The sequence below is a fragment of the Hyaena hyaena genome, unplaced genomic scaffold, assembly GCF_003009895.1.
Source record: "Hyaena hyaena isolate Hyena2069 unplaced genomic scaffold, ASM300989v1 scaffold_5, whole genome shotgun sequence".
In the NCBI taxonomy this organism is placed as follows: Eukaryota; Metazoa; Chordata; class Mammalia; order Carnivora; family Hyaenidae; genus Hyaena; species Hyaena hyaena.
The window spans coordinates 7,391,243-7,414,555 of record NW_024080637.1 but is presented as its reverse complement, the minus strand read 5'-3'; the positions used below and the strand labels follow the sequence as shown (position 1 = coordinate 7,414,555).

General features: G+C 50.5%; 1 protein-coding gene across 2 annotated transcripts in view; it reads right to left on the bottom strand.

The window, feature by feature from the left end:
• Positions 1–23,313, bottom strand: part of SLC1A7 (solute carrier family 1 member 7) — a 44,760-nt gene that overhangs the window by 12,657 nt on the left and 8,790 nt on the right. For both annotated transcript variants that reach the window (XM_039238986.1, XM_039238991.1), the window contains exon 3: positions 6,301–6,516. In XM_039238986.1, the coding sequence (XP_039094917.1) occupies positions 6,301–6,516 (216 nt within the window). The remainder of the gene's footprint in view (positions 1–6,300; positions 6,517–23,313) is intronic.

Below are 23,313 nucleotides of genomic sequence, written 5' to 3'. Positions count from 1 at the left end.
GCTTAGAATTCTCTCCCTCCCTCTTCCTCTGCCCCTCCCTCTCTTGTGCACATACACATGCAAGCACTCTCTCCAAAAAAAAAATTTTTTTTTTAAATTTTTTAAAAGAAAAAAAATTAAGAATTTCCTAAGAGCAACATGGTATCCTGGGTTGGATTTTGGGGCAGAAAAAAAAGACATTGGTGGAAAAACTGGTGAAATCCAAACAAGGTCTATAATTTCAATAGTGTCGTACTAAATTAATCTCTTAGTTTTGACATCCGTGCCATTATTATTCACATTGCTAACTTCAGGGAAAGCTGGGTGAAGGGTATGTGAAAACTCTCTCTACTATCTTTGCAAGTTTTCTGTAAACTTAAAATTATGCCAAAGTAAAATGTCAAATAAATTGAGAAGTTCTTGGAGACTGATTCAAATAGAAATGGGGGGGCTCAGTTGTTTAAGCGTCTGACTTTGGCTCAGGTCATGATCTCATGGTTCGTGGGTTCGAGCCCCACGTTGGGCTCTGTGCTGACAGCTCAGAGCCTGGAACCTGCTTCCGATTCTGTGTCTCCCTCTCTCTCTGACCCTCCCCTGCTCACACACACACTCTCTCTCTCTCTCAGAAATAAATAAAAAATTTTAAAAAAACAAATAGAAATGGAATTATAAAGCAAATGACAAACTAGGGAAACTGTGACAAAGTGTTATTGTCCTAAATCTATAAAGAGCTTTTACCAATCTTGTTCCTTGTTCCTGCTCATCTCTTCTCTCTACAACATCAGCTTCCTGAGATCTCTCTGTTTTATTCACTGCTGTGTCCCCAGCAACTGGAAGAGTGCCTGGCACATAACAGGCCCTCAGCAAATATTTGCTGCATAAATAATTTGACCACAAAAACATTAATGCCTTAATAGAAAAATGATTGAAAAGTCATGACCAGGCAATTCACTTTGCAAAAGAAAAAACACGAGTAGCCCAAAAAGCCTTTTTAAAAAATGTTCGGCTTCATCAGTAAATTAGACCTTTTTGCCTATCAAACTGACAAAGGAGTTTTAAATGACAATACTCCGTGCTGAGGAGGTTTGGTGACCTGGACACCTCCACAGGTTTCCGGAAGCAATATTTCTGTAAAGCAATTTGCAATTCCAGGTGAGGGTTTGCAAACCATTACACCTTTGTCTTTATAGCCCACTTCTAGGGAATCTTCCCCCAGTCAGGGAGGCTAACTGAGATTTTTGGTCACATGTTTGCATCTCCTCAAACAGGCCATGTGGACCCACCTTACCCCTTACTCTTGTTCTTGGCAAATCTCTTCTTTTTCAAGACCCTGCTCATGCATACATGGAATTATATACAAGAACACGAGTGTGCATTATTTCTTAACCTCACATCCCAGCAGCCACTGCTGGAAAATAGAAACTATCTTTTCTTTTTCACTGTTGCTAAAGTATAGGTTCCGTGTAAGCAAACGGCAAGAGGAAGAGACATTAGAAGGAGCCACCAAGGCAGAAACTGGGAAAGAATGGTCATGGCTTTACCACTAATTTCAGCTTTGTCACAAGAGAGAGCAGAAGCAGGGGTTGGGGCTGGGATCTCAGAAACTCAAATGAAGCTCCCTCCCCCCCCCCCCCAAGTTATAAACAGATTCCTGCCACTGAATATTAGCTGCCTGCAAGGGCTTTTGACATCAAGCAGGCGCAAAGCACCGCAGCCAGGGTTAGTGCTGGGGGCTTTCCAGGTACACAGCTGCCAGAATGCAATGGTCCACTGGGCCTGGGTCCTCATGACCAGAAGGGGGATGCCCATGCTGCACCAATGGTTAGTAGTTTGAAAATCTCTCCTGGGCACAACTCCAGGAGGTTTGAGTAACTCACGAGGTAGTTTTCTAATGAAACTTAGAGGGAAGGCTGCTTTAGCCAGAGCAGAAACTAGGAACATTCAAAAGTTGTAAGAGACCGAATGGAACTTACACCCCGTATGTACATTCCTTTACAATCTCCTTTAACATTAGAATAACTTAAAATGTGGGTTGTGGCGGGGACAGCTGGTTACCTACCCAGTCTCTAGTCTCTCCTTCCTTACCTACAGGTGCCCTGGCAGGTCACAGGGCTCTGCTGTCCAACCCTGTTTTCCAGCCTCTCTTGCCAAAGGGATGGCCAAAGAGATGAAGTGGGAGTCGTTGGGTGGTGCTTCCAGAAAACTCTTGAAAAAGTGCCTACTCAGCCAGGACCCTTTGGTCCTCTCCTCCAGCTGCCTTCTACATGCTGGAACATGGACACACTACCTAGAGCTTCAGCAGCCCTTCTTGGACCATGAGACACACTGATGATAAAAGCCAAGTGCTAAACATGGTCGGGGGAGCGTGGGATCCAGATGACCACGAGCTGCCCACCGCTGGACTACTGATTTGGGAGAAGATGAAAGCCTTTACTCTAGTTAAGTCCCTGCTGCTTCAGATTTCTCTTAACCAGCAGCCAACAGCAACTCTTGACTAATACATGTGCTCATAGTAATAATCAGTGAGCTTCTCCTGTAGACTTTAATGAATTACACTTTTTGATTACTAAACAGGAAAATGTACAACATTTTCTTTTGTCTTTGAATACCCATGGGAAGGCTTCCCACTTACCAGGCACTCACTGTGCTCCTGGGCATAAATGGCATAAATATGGATGCCACGCCCATCAAGTACACACCCTCGCTGGCCTGGGCCCTTCTGCACATCGCTTGGGGCAGAACCACAGTCCGCGGCTCCTCTCCTTACTTATTCTTTCTAAGTCCCCACGGTGACGTTCTAAACTTGCCCCTAAACCCATGGCCCCAACCCATGCCTCAAGGTGGGGATTGTTCCTTCCCAAGCACAGCTCCTGAGAGCTTCATCCAGTCCCTCAGAGGGTCACTGGGAGCTATAAACAGAGCCAAGTCATTACTTCATCTCTCTGGTGTTTTAATAAGATTGGGAAAAAAGCAGGGGCCCAGCTCTGATTAGCGTTCCTCTTGTTTGGGTTGTTTTCTGCGCTGTGAGCAGACGTCAGTTTTCTGGAGCCCTGGGAAATGAATTCATGTCTTGGTGAGTCGTCTGGGGACATGGCCGGTCGTGTTCCTCTGGAATCGTCTTGGAGAGATGGATGCATATCTTCCCAGCCCTGAGTTATGCTGTGGGCCTTATTTCATTGTTCAGATGGCTCCTACATCGCTCTGACTTTTCATCTGTTACACATGCTCCTACTTCCCTGTTCCCTGCCCTGGCCATCCATGTTCTCAGTCAGTTATCGACGCTCGGTAGCCACCTGCTCTGGGCCAGAGCAAGGGTGAGGGGGCCCCTGGAAGCCTCCCTCCTGGTGTTCTCCCCGTTTTCTGCACAGCTTCTCAGAATGTCAGAACTAGGAAGGTCTCCAAGAGTGGCTCCCCAGTTCTTGTCTGTCTGCTCTAAGACAGAGGGCAGCGTGGTACAGGGACTTGCATTTGCCCCCTCCCCAGCTCTCAGCACCACGTCTTCACCCAGAGCACGTGCCTCATAAAGGTGGAGCTGACATGACTGTGACTGCATCCCAAACAGGGCATGCCCCTGCCTCCAGTCACATCCTGTCCACTCTGCCCTGGTCCAATCCATCCTTCCCAAACTCACCAGCTTCCTGTTTCTAAAGCATAACAGCCAACTCCTCAGCCTGGGTTCAAGGTCTTCAAGGTTGGGTTCTGCACTGTCCTCCCCACCTCATCTCCCAGAACCCACCTCTGGAAGCTTGTGCTCATGCCCTGCTGCTTCCTCCCTGATTTGTAGGCGTCTGTGTTTCAAAACCACAGGGCGAGAAGAGATCCTGAAAACCACTGGGGAAACTGAGGCCTGGAAGGGCCACCCAGTGACAAGACCTCACATCCCCAAGGTTCTGGTTCCCACCCCAGGAAGCGTGTGACCTCTGTCTGCAGCCCCATTCTCTGAGAAATGGCGACCGTGATGTCCAACCACTCAGCTTTGCAAAACAACTTGCCTCGGGGTTGAGAGAAACTGGGGAAAAGCCTAAAACCAGAAGGATCAGTTTTCACCACGTGAAAAGCAACCAAGAGCAGGAGCCATTCCTGGAACATTTGACTCTGACACGTGTGTCCGATCCAGAGCCCTCAGCCCCTAAGCAGGGGAGCCAGTGGTGGGGAGGGCGGGGACTCCCGAGCGCGAACTTCCACCACAAGGAAAGGCTGTTTCAAATCATAGACTCCAAGAAAGGATGAATCATAGCCGCCAAATCTTAGAAATAATGGATCTTAGAAATGAAGCTTCTCGAAATTCTTCTTCCCTTGGTTTCTAAGACATCTGTTGTCCTGGTGTGCGTCCCCTCCCGGCCCTCTGCTTGCTCCTGCTCCATCAGCTCTTCGCAAATCTCTAATGTGGCCGTGGGCCAACGCTCGCCTCGGGCCTCCGAGCCCCTCTCCCCCTGTACCAGTGTCTCCTCTCAGCTCAGCCACAACCCCACTGGCGACCCCGTACCGCATGTCTGTGTGCTGTGTCGTTCTAGGCTCCAGGATACAGCGGGGAACAGATTTTTAAAAAAGATCTAGCCCTCGTGGAACATATTTTATTCCAGTGAGGGAGTCACAAGGAGAAATAAAAAAGTACACAGACAGGATAATGTCAGGTAGTAATAAAGGCTGTGCTGAGAACAGACCACAGGGAAGCAGAGAGAAAGCAGGGTGACAAGGCCGGACACTCTCATGAGAGGTGATAGTGGTCTGGGAGATAGTGGGAGTGGCAGACGGGGACAGAAGGGACGAGGTTTGGAGTTTTGAAGGTAGAGCTCAGAATTCGCCAGCAAGTTGGATGCAGGATATGAGAGAGTGAGACTGTGGCCCAAGGTGGGCGTCTCCCAGCCTCCTGATTGGACTCTCCCAGACTCAGATCCACCAGCCAACCACCGGCTGACGCTTTCCCCAGGATGTCCACACCCAGCCTGCCATTGTCCTGTGACTCGGTGAGCACACCGCTATCCAGCTGGGTGTTCAGGCCAGAGGCTCGCATGCCCTCATGATCGATCGGCACCGACCTCCTCCTCTGCCCGCCCCCCCCCCCCACCCCCGGTCCTGCTCATGCCCCGGTCCTCCTGCTGGTTTTACCATCTGAGCAGCCCTCAGTCTGCCATCTCCCCATGCCCATGGCCACCGCCCTGGCCCCATCCCTGCCTGTCTTCCCCTCTTCCCCCTGCTCCCCTCCACCTTCCGGATCGTACCACTTCTGTGTTTCAAGTCCATTTCCTGTGGCCTTTAGGACAGAACACAATTTTTGCTCTGGATCACAATATCCTTCACACTGATGTCCACTCCCCTTTCCCCTGGTGCCCCAGTCACACTGAACGGGTGAGGATTTCTCCCCACATTTTCCCTCTCAGCTCGGGACCTTTGCACAGCAGTCGCCTTAGCCAGGCACGGGCTTCCGTCTCCCCTGCCCTCCTGTTCATTTCACCCTTTACTTGGGGCAGCTTTGCCGCCTCTGAGCCTGCTCTTTGGACTCACCCACAGCCCGTGCCTCCCTCACCGCAGCCCCCACCCCCATGTTGTCCCTGTCTATTCGTGGGCCTTTCCCTCCTCCAGGGCTAGGGTCAGGCTTGAGGGCCTGGCCCAGGGTGCCCATTGGCGAGGGAGTGAATGTGTGACGGAGGGGAGGGGAGTGGCCCATATGGAGTCTTGGGAAAAGGGGGGTCAGATGTGGATGCATCACTGGGTCTACAGTGCTTTCCTGGGAGGAGGGCTCAGTTCCCTGAAACAGATGGTTAGCAGCGGCCACATGGCTCAGGCAGGGGCACCACACAGAAAATATCACTGCCCTTGAACCTGGGGCCACATTGAATCCTGGCTCCATGACCTGCCTGCTGGATGACCCTGGAAAAGTCTCAGCATCTCTCTGAGCCTCACCCCCTCATCTGTGACAAGAGGAACCATAAGGAAAAGGCAGTGGGGATGTGGCCCCTGGACTTCTGCAGGAGAGGCTGGGTGCACACAAGCTCAGTCAGTCAGCAAACACCCGCAAATGCCACCCTCTAATGGCTCCCAGGTGAGTTGACCTCTATCCTGCCCTCGAGGTGCTCCCAGTCCAATGGAGACTGACAGTGTGGTGTGACCCCAGTGGATGGCACGGGCTCTGAGGGAACAGATACTGTTTGCATGGCCTCTGTGGTGGCCTCTCGTTACCACAGTCATCAAGAGCAGAGCCTGGGCACCCCTCTCGTGCCCCATCCTGCCTCTGCTAGACTTGTGGGGCAAGTCTTGTGAGCTGGTGACCCCGGCCCAGGCACGGTGTTCCCTGAGCAGGGTGTCAGTGGCGAGAATTACCGGATGAGGTCCAGCAGGGCGTCAGCTGAGCTCATGATGGGCTTCCCGCTCTGCTCTGTCGTCTCCTTCTGGGCTGCGCCCCCCGGGTGGATGATAGAGACCATGATGATGCCCACGATGACAGCCACGAAGGTGGTCCACAGGTAGTATGCCACGGTGAGGATGCCCAGGCGGCTGGACGTCTTGGCATCCAGGGAGGCGAGGCCAGACATCAAGCTGCAAGAGCAACATGGGTCAGGGTCTAAGGGCTGGGGGAGGAGATGGGTGGTCAGGTGTACCCACTCCTACCTCATCCTGGCTCTGCCCAGCACCCTCAGAGGGCTGGAGGGACCAGGCAGGCATGGGGAGACCCCAGCAATCCAGTCCTCTGGTCCCTCTATCCTGGTTTTCTGCTCTGCTCTCTGGCCCACAGGTGGCCCAGGGTCACCAGCCATATCCTTTCACACCTCCAGGCCCTTGTCAGCACTGTTTCCTTTGTCTGATGTCCTATTACCAGATTCCTCCACCTCCTGAAGTGCTACTCATTGGATAAGACCAAGTTCAATGTCACCTCTGGTGAAATCTTCTTGGACTCTCTGCCTCTCCCCCAGGGTTAGGAACTCATGGCCTCTGTCATGAGCCTGGTTGTCATTGTCTCCCTGTCTCTCTCATCAGACTGAGGACATGAGAGAAGAGGGGCAGGTCTGACTTCTCTGTGGGTCCCCAGTGCCTGCACAGCGTGAGCTCTGGGGACAGGTGGTGGCTGCAGCCTAGCTGAATGAACTCAGGAATGAGGGTGAGTTAGAGCCCTGGGCTGGGTCCTCATCCTGGCTCTGCCAACTGGTGGTGTGACATCTTGGGGGCTCAGGATCCCATCTCTGAAATGGGGCCATGGTTTCTCTGAGGTGTGCCCATCTCTGGCCATCCTGGGTTACCCCCTGGGCCCAGGCTCCCCTTTGTCGTTGTGGGAGGCTGTGTTGAGGGCGCTTGTGGGTCTCTCTCCCCTAGGCTCCTCCCCACCCCTGCCCGCCCGGCCCTGGGCTCTCTGCCTGCCATCCAGGGCAGTTGGCCGGGTGGGGTTGAGAGATTAATTAAAGAGATGCTTGTGCTTTGCTTTGCTGCCAAAAGGATTTTTCCCCAAAGCCCTTTCATTCGTTCAGATAAAGGAAGTATTTGTCTGGTTTTAATCATGGAAACAAGGGTAGATAATCCCTCCCCACCCGCTCCTCTTATCATTAGACTACACGCAGGCAGCATCCAGGGGCAAGTTGAGCCTCTCCTCACCTCAGGCTGTAGCTGCTGCCTGGAGTGCCCAGCTCCTCCCTGCTCTCTGTAGCAAAGGCTTACTCTTCTGTTAAGACACAGTCGAAGGGTCCTCTAGGAAGCCTTCTCTGACCACCCGCTGGAGCAAAGGCTCCTTCTCTGGGCTCCCACGGGCCCTGTGCTGTCCTCCGGCCCAGCCCCCACCTCACTGAGTTGCTGACTGTTTACTGTGCCTCTAGGACTGGGCCTGGGTCTCAATCGATGTGGGGTCCACAGAGCCAGGCACTGGGCCCAGCTGGAGTGTAACTTGGTAGCAGCTTGCTGAATGAAGGAGGGAATAAATGAATGACCCAATGAGTGAATCCATGTTTATAGTCTCCGCGCATCCCTCGTCTACCAGTGTGCCATATGTTAGCGATGGGCTTAGGGTGGATCTCAGACATAAATCCTGAAGGCTCCTAATGGGATTGTGTGGGCAAGGGAAACGCGAGGCTGCCCTGCAATTATTATCTGTGGGGGCCATTATCCCCAGACTGGGGCCAGCACATCAGCGCGGGGCCAAACTGTCCTTTGACCACAACAGACTCTCCCCCAGCCAAGTCCAACTGCTTCAGCTCACAGGGAAGCCGTGGTCCTGAGAAGGAGACCGGCCTGAGATCACACAGAACACTAGTGGCCAGCTGGGCTAGAACTCAGGCCCCAGCTCCAGGCTTGTCCCCTTTCCTTATGTGTTTATTCAAATCTCTAGCGCACGCCCACTCTGTGCTGTGCCCTGTGTTCACAGAAAGAAATAAGAATTGCTCCCCAACCTCAAATTGCTCCTGGTGTGTGTGAGACACTCAGGTAGAAGCGGACCCAAGGAACCGGGAGACAGTGGGATTGTATTAGTACCATAAGCAAGGGGACAAAGATATTATCTTTATTCAGAGGAAGGAGGGGTAATTTCTAGCTAGGACAGTCAGGAAGGGCTTCCTGGAGGAGGGGGCATTTGAGTTCTTTCTTGGGAGGATTAGGAGGAGGCTTTGAAGATGGGGCAGATATCCCAGTGAGATGGCAGAAGCCAATGGGGAGGTGGGCAAGGGTGGGCACACTGTGCTGTTTACTATGGTCAGAGCTCAGGTCATATTAGAGGAACAGTGATATGGGGGACCAGCAGATAATACTGCCCTCAGGAGTGGGGGTGGCGTTGAGTGCCAGGCCAAGGGGACAGGAGGGAAAAGTGGGATCTAGGACAACTCATCCAGCAGAATTTGCTGGCTGTAGGGCACTAAAGTGGCAATTTGTAGGAACAAACATCTGGGACTAACCTACGAAATCGTGAGTGCAGAATTAGATGAAAAGTTACAGCATATCCATGCAATGGAGTTCTAAGCAGCCATTAGAAGTGATGGTGTCCGGGGCGCCTGGGTGGTTTAGTCGGTTAAGCGTCCGACTTTCTCTTAGGTCATGCACGGTTTGTGGGTTCGAGCCCCGCGTCGGGCTCTGTGCTGACTGCCAGCTCAGAGCCTGGAGCCTGTTTCAGTCTGTGACTCCCTCTCTCTCTGACCCTCCCCTGCTCATGCTGTCTCTCTCTCTCTCTCTCTCTCTCTCTCTCTCCTAGGAATAAATTAAAAAATATATATATATAAAAAAAGAAGTGATGGTGTCCTTGGAAAGACTTCCTATTTAATGTTAAGCGGAGGGGTGCCTGCAGGGCACAGAGCCTCCTGTGACCGAGATGCCATTCCCGATGTGCAGTCCAGACACGGACATGCTTGAAGGATCGCGCAGGACAGGGGTGTACGTGACAATCAAATTCCAGAAAGGAGCAAAGGGCCCCTGAGAAGGCCACCCTGAGGAAGACGAGGTCTAACTCAGGGGTGGTGCCAACCTGGGGACAGACCAGGATGTAGAAGGGAGGGGGTGTGGGTTCTAGATACCGCAAGAGGGGCCCTGACCCAGGCACTCTGGAAAGAAGAGGGCTGATGGGTTAGAATGGAAAGGATTCCAGCATCTGGGACCCCAAGTTCGTTCCCCTCTGGCACCTCCAAACTGGGAAAGGTTTATCTACTGGCTGGAGAGAGGGGTGAGCCGAGGAGAGGGGAGCTGTCGGGGAGGCAGCCGCTGGCAGGAGCCGCCAGAACCTCCGGGCTGGTGCCCGCAGTGCAGGGTGACCGCAGGTTAGCGGACAGAAAGAAGGTCGGAGCTAAATATGAGGAAAGCCCTGGCCTCCACATGTGACAATGGTCACTGCAGGGACTCACAGTAACAAGAAAGGAGGTTCAAGCTGTTAAAGTGACTTTTCCATAAACAAACAAGCAAACAAACAAATGATAAATAATAAATAGAATGACTTTTCTGAGAACCTAGAAGCCGAGGTATGGCGGCTTTGTGAGGACTCACATGGATATGCACAGAAGAAAATTCTGGAGAGTTGAACAGTAGCTATCTTTGGGTGGTGGGATTATGGGTGATTTTCATTTTGTTTTACTGTTGATTCAAATTCTCTATTTTTTCTAGAATGAGCATGGCTTGTTTGTGTGAGGGAAAACATAATCCTCTGAGTACCCAGAAGCCACAGAAACCATAAATTGTCTGGAGCTTAACTGTCTGCAGACACTGGAACATCCACCTCACTTGATCCTTAAATATGCTAACTCAGTGCTGCCCTATAGAATCATAATGGAGGCCACAGCTGTAAAATTTTAAATTTCCTATCAGTCACGCTTTCATTTTTTATTTATTCTTAAATTTCTTTAATGTTTATTTATTTTTGACAAGAGACAGAGACAGAGCGTGAGCAGGGGAGTGGCAGAGAGAGAGGAGACATGGAATCCGAAGCAGGCCTCAGGCTCTGAGCTGTCAGCACAGAGTCGGATGCAGCGTTCGAACTCACAAACTATAAGATCATGACCTGAGCTGAAGTTGGATGCTTAACGGATTGAGCCACCCAGGTGCCCAACATTTTTAAAAGTGAAAAAAAGAAAAAGGTGAAATTCATTTTTTGTGAAATCGATTTTCATGATTTGGCTTTATTTAACCCAGTATATGCAAAATATTATCATTTCAATGTGTAATCAATATAAAAATGTTTACGCTGCCTCAGGTTTAAAATTTTTAATGTAAATTAATTTTTTTTAAAGTTAAGTTCCTCAGTTGTACTCGCTGCATTTCAAAGGTTCAATAACTACTTTTTTACAAATTTAATTTTTTTTTAATTTACATGCAAGTTAGCATATAGTGCAACGATTTCAGGAGTAGATTCCTTAAGGCCCCTTACTCATTTAGTCCATCCCCCCTCCCACAGCCCCTCCAACAACCCTCTGTTTGTTCTCCATATTTAAGAGTCTCTTATGTTTTGTCCCCCTCAATAACTACTTATGATGAGTGTCTACCTTATTGGACTACACCGTTTGATTTACAGAGAAGGAAAATAAAGCTCAGGGAGGTAGAGATAATTGGCCAAGCCACCCAGCTGGTAAGCTGTAGCATCAGGAGTGGAACAGGGGTTTCTGATTCAGAACGCTGCGGGGCTTCCTCTGCTCTCGTTGCCTCTCCATGGAACACACTTGGTTTAACCCCTGGGGAAGAAACGTCTTCTAGTTTTGACTGGCCACTATTTTAATGTGACATAGTCCATGTAATGCCTCTATAGTTCAACTCTGAGATTTGACAACTTGTCCCATGATAGATTTGCAGTGATGAGCTCCCCATCTTTGCAGGTATGTATCTAAGTGGAGCCCGGATGGACACCTGTTTGGATCCTAGATTGAGGCTTCTAGACTGAGTGGGAGGTTCTGTGAGGATGACCTCCAATGTCTTTTTTGGCTCTGTAATTTACAGGGAGAGGAGAATAGGTAACCTTACCTTACCTACTCCCAGCCTTGCTGGGTGCTCCTTGGGCCCCGGGGAAGAGCCACAGGGAGCCGAGAGGTCTGGGATTCCCTCCTGAGCCATCTGGCCACCACCCAGAGCCCAGGGATTGTGGATCAAGAGATTACACTGATTGGGGTGCAACAGCCCTTCAGCCCAGCCTGTTTCAATCTGGTAACTACTTCACTTGTAGGGGTGGGGGAACGGAGGTAGCGGCTGCCAGGCTTCTCATTGAGGGAGCAAAAGGCTGTTTACTGACCCTCACTCGGTTCTAACACTAACTGCTAAGGTAGGTATCATGACCCCGCTTGACACCAGGAGGCACCCACCGCTGCCCAGGCCCCGCACTGTGGACAGTGTACAGACCACTTGGACTGCTGGGGGCCCCTCCTTATTTGAAGTCCTTGGTGGTTCCCCACTCCCTCAGAACCGTGCACACTCCATGCCTTGGGTCCAGTGTGTCCGGACTCAGTATCGTGCTCCTCACTCATGCATTCAGCCACCCTGGCCTCCCCGCTGCTCCCTGAACCACCTCTGCACGGTTATTCCTTCAGCCTGGAACTCTCTATCCCCCCCATTTCCCCACCCCACAGCCATTTCCCCAACCTGACACATTTCCACCTGACCTTTCCATGGTCAGCTTAGATGTCACTTCCTCTGGGAAGACTTCCTTGAGGGGCCACCTCACCCTCTGCCCCAGAGAACCCTGTGCTTCCCAGTTTGTTACGGGGCACTTTGCTGGTATACTCCTCTCAGAGTCTCCAGGGTCCATCCAGTAGCCCAGCATATGACAGGCTGGCAGGGAGTGAGTGCTGCTCAAGCAGTGAGGAACCCAGTCCCCTCCTCCCTGCCCCTCCTGTGTTCCTTTCCTGTCCCCTTCTACAGCTACTCATCTTTCCAGTCTCCACTCAGGCACCACCTCCCTCTGAAGAGCCCTGAGTGCACCTGGGTAGGCTAAGCAGCTCCTATATGCTCCCACATTTATCCGTCAATAGCCAGGGGCCCCTGTCAAGTTCCTGCACCTCTGAGTGACTCAGTTTCCACTGGAGGATAAAATGGAGGTAAATGATGGTCTGTGGTGAGGGTTAATCTAGGTTTAGAACAGTGCCTGGTACATAATAAATATTCAATACACTCCAATTATTAGCTTTTGCTCTACAATGTCACTGTCTCTGCCCCAACAGACTGTGAGCTTCTCCAGGGAAGGGTTGAATCTGGCTCAGTTCCAGCTCCTCAGAGCCTGGGGCCTGGCTTAGCCTGGGTGCAGCTTTGCTGATGTGTCTGATTGATGTTTTACCTGGATGCAATTCTAGATGAGACTGTTAAAAGGACGCCTTAAGTCTGATGACCATGAGTGTCCATTGTGGATTCCCAGCTTTGGTTCCCTTGCCAGGTTTAGGGGATGCCCCTGGCACTGTGTGTCTGTGTGATGTTGAGGCTGTTGGCACCAGAACTTCTGGGAACTTTGGGGAGTGACTACCTGAGGCAGTGCCCTCTCCTGAATGAAGAGAATCTGAGAGGGTCCCTGGAGGTATGCTTCGGGGCTCTTCCTTCAGCCTCTCCTTCCCGGTCATTTTTATCAATGGCTTGGCCAAGGCCACTGACAGCATGTGGATCCGATTTGTAGACGACAGCTAATGGGTTGGATGAGGGAGCTGGGACTAAGCAGACCCACGCTGGGACCACGGGCCAAGTCTGACATGATAAAACTGAGCACAGACACGTGTTGGGCCAGACATGGCTTCCACAGCTGGGAGAGCACGAACCCTGAGGGTTGGGGGCTCCTGAGTCGCAGCAGCAGCACATGGGGAGGGGACTTTGGGGTGTGTTTGCTGCCAGCTTGCTGAGTCAGCTGGGGAGTGGGGCTGCTGAAGGGCTGGTGGGCCCTCGGGCTGTGGGGCCATAACCCTGGGGAGCTCGTCGAGAAGGTCATGGACCTATCCTGACATGGAGGCCCACTGGGAAAAGGACGGGGGAGGGAGGTGTGTGTCTTGCAGCTGGGGTAGGTGGCGGTGACAGAGACGCGGGCCTGGGGAGGCCATTGAGAGGGCAGGGGCTGTGGTGGGGAATGCTGGGACTGGCAGGGAAAGCCATAGGGAAGGAGATCTCAGCTCAGCATCAGGAATAATGTTCTGCCCTGGAATGGACCTCCCTGAGAAGTAGTGAACTCCCAGTCACTGGAGATGTGTAAGCAACTTGCTAAACAAAAACCCTGGTCCACTAGTATGACCATATCCATAGTCACAACATTCTGGCACTAGGATGTCAGAGACAGGAAGGGGCCCTGAGCCCCATGGCCAAGTCCTTGGGCTCTGGTCTCAGCTGACCCAGTCAGGGAGGTTCCCCCAAACTGGCCCCGGGATGCAGCTGCAGGGAGTCTACCAGAAAGGCAGCTGGCAGGAGGCATCTGGGGGTCCATGACGATCCCTTCAGCCCTTCCAAGCATCATGGCTTGCTTTCTCCCCGCCCGCCCCCCCCGTCCCCCACCTGAGCAGATGACAGGCCCAGCAGCTGACAGCAAGTGCCATGTTAGCGCCGCATTACTCTTCCCAGATGGCTCTGCCACGGCCCCACCCTCAAGCCAACTCCTCGTACGACCTGAGGCAGGATGCCCGGACTCCCACTTGGCTACAGCCGGGGTCATCTGGATCTGGTACCCCCTACCAAGGGCACACATTTCTCTACTGTCTCTGCTTGCACACTTCTGAGGACCAGAGAACCCACTACCTTCTGTCAGCCCCTCCATATGGGCTAGCTATACTTCTTAGAAAGTCCTTCCTGGTACCAGAATGAAATCCACCTCCAGGGAAGAGAATTCCCCATTCTGGGCCCAGCTCTGCCCTCTGGAGCTACACACACCAAAGTTCTGTGGTTCTACTTTAGATGCTGTGGGGCTCGGAGTGCAGAGGTGGGGTGGGAAAGGACAAGGGATGGGTGGGGGCCAGTCATAGAGCCAGGCATGTGGGACACTGCGCTCTTGTCATCCCTAACTGCCCTCTGAAGGTCCTTCCTTCCCAGGCCCCTGGACACCAGGACAATGCTTAATTGAGGCTTGCAAATTACATGTTCACAAATAATGTGCAAATAACAAGCTTGAACTGAATCAAAAGTAAAAGCTGGAGGAACTAAAGCTGCAGCCCTCAGTGCTTGCAGTCTGAACATTGATCATTCTTAACCACTTTCCACCAGGAAGCCTGTGTTCCCAAGTTTACTAACGGTCAAGTCCAGTTCCTGATTCCATGAGAGCTGAACTCCTACCCTTTTCTTTCCCCCTAGGTAAAGACTGTCAGGTGTGAGGGAGCCAGAGTGCTCTGTGGAGGATCACCACTCTGCTCTACCATTAGGAACGACAACCTGGGGATGCCTGGTTATGACCAGTGCCACCATGCCATGGTAAGGAGCCCCACTCCTGAGGAAGGAAAAACCACCCCCCACCCCAGAGTATAAGGGAAGATAGGTCTCCTGCCTCCTCCCTCTCCACCAATGGGACTCCTGGTGTCTCCTTACTGAGGGCTCGGGCTGGGTGGCCTTCTCTGTGGAGAAGGGTAGTGGGAGCTTTTCAAAACCTCCCATGCAGCCCCAGACTCTCATATATTCCCAGCCTGCCCCCTGTTGAAAACTTTCTCTGGGTGCTCTGCTTCCCAGAAATGAATGGGGTGGGTTTCTGGCCCTCAAGGAATTTCATCCAGTTGGCGGAAAGACCTGGACAACATGACCCTGGGTCATGGCCATGATGGGGAGAGGCCAGAAGCAGGACCTAGCCCAGCCTGGGAATCCAGGCTTCCCAGAGGAGGTGGCTGCTGAAGGGATCCTTGCAGGATGGCTAGGAATTCTCTACCAGAAGGGGGAAAGAGCAAGGGAGTCTATGATGGGTGATAAAACTGGGGAGGTTTTCGGAGTCACCAGGCTGATGGTCTGACCCCACCCGCAGCCCACAGCTGGGCCATGTTCTCCTTCTTGATGAGTAAGGCGGTCAGCTGACTGGGCAAGAGGGCCAAGGACAGAATCCCAGGGCTCCCATCAGAAAAGTCAGCTGAGCTCTGCGGAGAAAAGTTGCCCCACAGCTTGAGGGGCGGAGCCAGAACACAGGCCACAGGGCCTCCTGCCTCCCTCCCATTCGCTGTGTGCTGGGGACCCCCAACAGCTGCCCCCTGAACACCGGCTCCCAAACCAGACTTTAAGGACTACTCGGCCGAGGGACATCTCCAATAAATCAGAACGTGGGTGTTTGGGAGTTTTCTGCCAAGCTAGAGTTCCTCAGGCAGGGGGAGAAGGGAGTGTTAGGTTTCTTTGGCCAAACACGATTTCCTGATTCTAAGAAAAATCAGTTTCAAATTCTTACAAGAAATGGAAAGGAAAACAATAAATACAAAGGAATGCACATGCACACACATACATGCACACCATACGCACATGTAAAGACACACACCACACAGTCACACACAAACCCACACACGCACTTGGATTTCTTTGCTGTGATGTGAAGCTTACAAAACATTCTGCCATGTTCGGCATCAGTGAATCACAAACACATGGATTCAGTTTCCCTTGAATGATGCCTGGTTTAAGAAATTGAAGAATGAGGGGAGAGGAGGGTTTGGCAAAGAACAAGCGGAGGATTGGAGGCCCTGGCTGGATCCAGATGCTGGGCCGACCCACCCCTGCCTCCTGGTGTCGCCTGTCTGGGGACCTGTAAACAAGGCGCGGTTGACCCCTCAAGCTTAGAGGCAGACTCCAGCCCAGTTGGGGCATTGATGGGCCACCAACAAATAAAAATAAAAAGGCACCTGCTGGAAACAGTTTTGTAAATTCGCAGATGGCATTGTGTCTACTCTCTGGCTGAGGTCAAGAGTGTGGTAAATAACCGAACTCAAGGTAACTCTGGAGTCGTGGGACACAGTGATGCCCCCAAAGGCTATCCAACAACATTCTAAACGCCAAGGAAAAGGAGAAAGGCTTCACAAACTCTGCTCCCACCCAAGTGGAAGATGAAAACAAGATTATGGAGATGAGGGTACAGCATGGACAAGTCTTATGACATCACATTGAGTGAAAAAAGAAAAAAACAAGAAGAAGCACCTAGATTTCTTTTTGCAGATGTAACAGTAAGGTATCCTCCAAGAATGTAAAGGAACAGCAAGTTGCCAATACTCTTTGGGATAAACTATAAATTACAAGCAAAAGGGATCAGAGTACTGACAGGTGCAATTACTGAGAGGAAACAGGAAAGAAGGCCCCCAAGGCTCCAAAGGCTTGACTTTTCTAGCAGAAGAGGCATAATTAGCATGGGATCAGTCAGCAGTGCAGCACAGAGAAGAGACCTGAGAGCTGCAAAGCACCACCCACGGGAGGGGGACCCTGGTTCAAGGATGTGACAATGTTGTGGAAGGTCCTGACCATCAGACTATTGTTAGGCCGATGTGACTGGAGGTGGAATTTTCTAAATTTTGTCTGAGTCTTCTTTTATACTCTCCTTGCAGCCAATTTCATTTTTTAGAAAACGTTTTCAAATGGCAAATATAAGGACACTTAGTCCAGGGGAAAGGAAGGAGAGACTTTGTGGTTTGACAGATATACCTTAAGACCTTGAAACTTTAAGAACTGCATGCAGGGGCGCCTGGGTGGCTTAGTCGGTTAAGCGTCCGACTTTCGCTTAGGTCATGATCTCGCGGTTCGTGGGTTCGAGCCCCGCGTCGGGCTCCGTGCTGACTGCCAGCTCAGAGCCTGGAGCCTGTTTCAGTCTGTGACTCCCTCTCTCTCTGACCCTCCCCTGCTCACGCTGTCTCTCTCTCTCTCTCCTAGAAGTAAATAAAACATTTAAAAAAAAAAAAAAGAACTGCATGCAGAGTTATGAAAAGGTGCATCAGTTTGCATGAGAAGGTCAGGGGCCTTCTGAGAGAAAAGAGACTAAGATCCCAATCCCTGCTCCCTTTGATTTGAAGTTAGGGTCAGGGTATACTAGAGTGCCTATGGCTAAGATCTGCTGGCATTAAAAGCCCCCAGGGCTAATGCAACAAGAGGGAAAAGGGATCAGAGCTCAATCCCAAGGAGCCAAGTTCAGGGCATGGTTTCGTTGAGGAACAAGGATGGGGCACTCAGTGGGGTCTAGGAGCCAGAGCAGGGATATGCACCTGCAGTGTGCGGACTTGAACCAGACCATGCAGGACGTGTGTTCAACAGCGATACCATGTGGAAGGAACCAGAGCAACAGGGCTAGAGGCAAGATCAAATGTTCCAGTTCTATCTGGTTGGCTGGAAGCTTCCACTGAAGGAAAAAAGCTGACTTTGGCAAATGGTACAAGCCTCAAGAGGAAGACACTTGGCTTCCTGCTGTACAGAGGAGTAAGACCATATTCAGCACATTCAGTTCTGAAGTCAGTACATAAAGGAAAAACCAAGTATAATTAAATCTGCCTTGAAGGTCCCTTAAGTTGCCCGTGAAGTTGAGGAGGTTTAGTTTTATATAAGTTCACTCAAGACAGCTTTCTTCCCAATTTGAAATGGGTTGCTATTTCTTTAGGTGAACACCAGCTGAAGCAGTCGGTGTACACTCAGAAGTCATGATGTAAAGGGGAAAAAACCCAAACCCAACCTTCTCTTCGTGCCCTAGAATCACAGTTGCTGCAGGGAGATGCTCACACTTTGAGAGGCATGTGGGGACTAAGACTGGCTTCGTGCAAAGCACACTCACCTCAAGAGCACAGCTCTCTGAATGGGGGCAGCCTCCTGCCTCCTTTAAAAATTATTTTTCTCTGTTTTTCCCAGCATCTGTAATTGACTTTGTTCAAGTTAAATGCACCTATGACAGAACTCCACCAGGTGGGACCTGGAAAATAACTAAAATAGCAAACTGGAGCCACACTGGCTATATAACTTAAAAAATTAAATTGACTTGCCAGCAAACGTGTAATCAGTGGGTTCCCCAAGAGGTGGGGCTCCAGGGAGAAATGCTGTGACCAGAGACCATGTGCACCTGTGCACCTTAGCAGTCGGCTATATCATTGTGAATGAATAAATTGGCATTTGGTTTATTTGGTTGCCTCTCGGCAGCATCAGAGGACTAGCCCCACCAGTGCAGGGGCTCAGATGAGGGTGAGCTTCTAAAACAGTCAGCCAAGGACTATGCCCTGCACCCTGGGCCCAGTGACTCACTACTAAGAATGATAAGAGCAAGCATTTATAGGGAAAAATTAACAGTGGCAGAATGCAGGGTCAAAGGAGGATTTTTTCCTCAATTATCTGAAGTGCTTGTAATTATAGGTTTGTATTTATTTATTTTTAATTTTAGAGATAGAGGGCACAAGCAGGGGACAGGGCAGAGGGAGAGTGGGGTAGGGGAGACAGAGAGAGAGAGAGAGAGAGAGAGAATATTAAGCAGACTTCATGCTCAGTGTGGAGCCTGATGTGGGGCTTGATTCCACAACCCTGGAATCATGACCTGAGCCAAAATCAAGAGTCAGATGCTCAACCAACTGAGCCACCCACGTGCCCCTATAGAATTTTTAAATTACGCCTAACCATCCTCCAAGGGTCAGTTCAAATGTTGGTCATGACACTTCCATGAATTCTGCCTTAGCTGCCCTTCCACCACTCTTAACCCATTTAATACTCATTTATTAGGTACCTACTATATAGCAGGCCCTGGGATGCTCCTGTAAAAGAGATAAAGAAATTTATTTTCTTTTTTTAAAAACATTAATGTTTATTTATTTTTGAGAGACAGAGCACAAGCAGGGGAGGGACAGTGAGAGAAGGAGACCCAGAATCCAGAGCAGGTCCTGGGCTCTCAGCTGTCAGCACAGATCCTGATGGGGACTGAAACCCACGAGCTATGAGATTATGACCTGAGCTGAAATTGAATGCTCAATCAACTGAGCCACTCTGGTACCCCAAGAAATTGATTTTCTTCAGAATTATTTTTATAATGAGAGAGTTGTCCTTGTTTAGAAGAAATTCCTTGATAAGCCACTTGGACCGGAAGCTGAGGAGCACCCCAACCCCACCCCACTTCAGGAGCAGGGCATGAGTGGAGATGGCTTGTGAAAGATAAGGACAGGATTTCTGGCTGGTCTTGGAATAGGAGTGGAGAGAAGGGAGGTGCGGAGAGAGAAAGAAAAGTGGATAATATACTCTAAGTTGACCCTCCAATGATCCACACCCTTGTATACTCTCCCTCCCTAAGTGTAGGTGGGATCTGGAACTTGCTTCTAACTAACAGAATATGGCAAAAGCGATGAGATGTCATGCTCATGATTATGTTATAAAGGACTGTCTCAGAAGATTGGAGAGTGAGGGATCCTCCTCTTGGCCTTGTTGAAGCAAAAAGACTATGTTGGGGCTTGCCTTTGGAGACAGCCAGAAGGCAGGGAACCACAGGTAGCCTCTAGGACCCAAAGGTGGCATTAAGGAGCGAGGCCCCCAGACAAACAGCCACTAGGAAATGACTTCTTCCAACAACTCAAATGAGCTTGGAAATAGATTCTTCCCCAGCCAAGCCTTCAGATGAGAACACAGCTCAGCTTACACTTTGCAGCCTCATGAGACCCCAAACAGAGGATCCAACTAAGCCATGCCTGGGCTTCTGAACCACGGATAAGTAGTAGATAATAAATGGGTGTTGTATTAGTTGGCTAAGTTTGTGGTAATTGGTTCCATAGTAATAGATTACTAACGTACAGAGAGAAAGAGAACTAAGAGATGGCTTACACTTCTCAGTGTAATCCTTACCAGTGACCTTGCTCCCAACAATGAAAACTGCTAAATTTCTGGGGCGCCTGAGTGGCTTAGTCGGTTAAGCGTCCGACTTTCGCTTAGGTCATGATCTCGCGGTTTGTGGGTTCGAGCCCCGCGTCGGGCTCTGTGCTGACTGCCAGCTCAGAGCCTGGAGCCTGTTTCAGAGTCTATGACTCCCTCTCTCTCTGACCCTCCCCTGCTCATGCTGTCTCTCTCTCTCATAGAAATAAATAAAACATTAAAAAAAAATTTAAACCCATGTATTTCAATAATAACACTGAATGTCAATGGGCTGAATGCTCCAATCAAAAGTATTAGGGTAGCAGAATGGATAAAAAAAACAAAATCCANATGACTCCCTCTCTCTCTGACCCTCCCCTGCTCACACTGTCTCTCTCTCTCTCTCCTAGAAATAAATAAAAATATTAAAAAAAAAAAAAAAAGAAGAAAGAAAATTGCTAAATTTCTGTACTGTTCAAAGCCAAAGAATACGTGTGTGCCATGGGAGACTGGCAAAGGCCGTCCTCTGACTAGTTGCAGGAACGTGAGGGCAGAGGACAGCTAAAGGTAGTGAGTGCTAGGAATTCATGGAGGGTGAGGAGACTTCAACAACCATCACACTGGGAATGGCTCTGGGCATAGGAGACATGTGTGTGCATGTGGACGTGCATGGTACTCTGTCCACGCGTCTGCGAAGGCTGCCGTGGACACAGGTGGACAGGACTCAGAGGGAGAAGTGCTGTGTGCAGGTCTGTATCCGTGTTCCCAGGAGTGCCTGAGTCAAGAGAGACTTTCCGGAGAGAGTGACAAGTAAGCTGCCCGTGCTAAGTGAAAGCACAAAGAAAGAAAGAAAAGGCAACCCAAAGGGGTTGCCTGCTGAAAGCAAAAACCAGGGGTAGGTTTCATGAAGCATCTCTTCTGGGCCTTCTGGGCCTTGGAGAAGCCTTAGTAAGTTAGACAAAACATGCGACCTTCATACCATACCAGGAGCTATGCTGGGTGCTCCAAGTACACGATCTTATTTCATTCTGAGAATAGCCCTGCGAGGGAGGTGGGTGTTCTCCCCATTTTACAGGGGAAGTCACTAAGGCTCAGATGCTGGGACTTGATTAGGTTCACAGGTCCAGCAAGTGCTCTTCCCTTGGAGTCTCAGATTCTCAGCCACACCTGCCAGCACTGTTTGCTCACCTCCCTCACTGTGAATTATGAAGCCACAACCGGCCAAGGAGAGGCTGCGCTCAGCTGGACTGTGGCCTGCCTGTCTGATGAGGGGGCTTAGGCCAGGGGCTGGTTTGGAGTGGATTCTAGACACAAGAGGCCCAAGAGCTGGAAGATGCCAGACTGTGGGATGACTGACTGAGCTGGGCTCCAACCCAGGCTGGCTGGCCCCACCTCCCTCAAGTTGGGCCTCCTTTTTCTAAAACAAAGTGTTTCTGTGACTGTCCCCCTGCCAAATGGTGAGACTTTTGAAGGCAGGCATAGGGTCTTCTCATCCTTTGTGTCAGCTGCCCACCATTACCACCGGTACTTCTTTACACCTCATCATCCCTGTTTGCTTGTTTACTCGTTTTCTGTCTTCTGCAAAAGTCTATTACACTGACCACCACGACTGACAAGGGAGACAATCAACCTGACCCCCTCCCGTTATCTCACATAAAAACATAGTGATGCACATGGTCCTTCTCCATGGAGGGGTCATAGCGACTGGTGACCTTGGCAGAGGGAATTCTTAGCATAGGAGTGGCTTGTCCAGATAAGAATGCTAATTCCATGACTGTACAGAAAAAGGGGTCTGTACCCCATCATGCAGTATGCCAGCTGTGACTGAATTCATTTAACTAACAAAACGGTGCATCCAGGGTTACGAGCAGCATCTGAGGTGGAGACAAGTCATCATCCATTGTTATCAATAAATGAAGGGCTGGGAGAACCACAGACAGAACCTTGAACTACGTCTTGAACACAGAGTGAGACTTTAATTGGGAAGAGAAGAAGGCATTTGCGGAAGCAGGAACAGCAGGAGCAAAGGTATGGAGGCAGAAAAGCAGGTGGCACATTCAGGGACTAATGACGTAACCAGCCTGATCCCAGGGATGTGGCATAGGGACGGGGTGACAGATTCTGCTGGAAAAGAGGTGGCCTGGTGCCCAGAGTTGCAGGTTATTGGACCTGGAAGCAAATGTGCCTTAATGTGTATCCCCCCACTGGCCTGGAGCGACCACACTGCAGAAAATCCCTGACCTTGAACTGTCGGGGCAGCTCTGGTGATTTTGCTCTGCCCCAAGCGATAACACACCAGAGTGGCTGCTCCTTGAGGACAGGGATCACCAGCCTTGAAGCGGCTAGGAGCAAGAGCTTGGGGAACTGTGGGCAACGATGGATGGATAGATCACAGTGGAAGCTAAAGGAAGATGAGTTTAAGGACAGAGGGTTTGAGGCTTAGAAATGTGTCATTCTTCCCCCTTAAGGTTCAGCTCTCCCTTAGTAGGAAAATATTAAAGTGCTTCCATTTTTCAGTGACATAGTGGTTGCTCTGCACCAGCCCAAACTGTATAATAAACAAAGGGGATGTGTGAACACACTCTGGCTTTTCTCAAGCGAATACCACATTCCATTCCCAGCCCACAGAAAGCACTTTCATCTAGTGAGAGACAGCATTTGGAGAGCTGGACAGGCCCTTAGTCTCTAGGTAAGCTGGGTAAACTGAGGCCCAGCGTGAAGGCGCCTTACCAAGGATCACGTGATAATCTGTGGTAGAAGCAGATCTAAGTCCCAGGCTCTGACCCTGACTCCAGGACTTTTTTAAAGTTAAATGACTTGCCCAAGGTCACACAGCCGGAAACTGGCAGTGCCGGGGTGGAAGCCCAGGTCTGTGTGACTCCAGGTCCATGCAGACCCTCTGCCTTTGAGGTGTTTCTGCTCTGAGTATGCGGTGACACCTGGGCAGTAAAGGACAGTCGATGGCAAAGGGCCGTAAAGCCACCTAACGGGATTCCTGTGCTTTATATCATAATAAAACCGGGGAAAAGGAGAAAAAAGAAGAGTCCTATGCTTCTTTCATCAACACACTTACTTAGCTGTCACGTAACCGTCTGTTTTCTCCCTCACAGGCTGTGAGCTCCTCGGGGACTGACCCTCATTGGTCTCTGTATCTGCACCACCCAGAACAGGGCCAAGTGCCCAGAG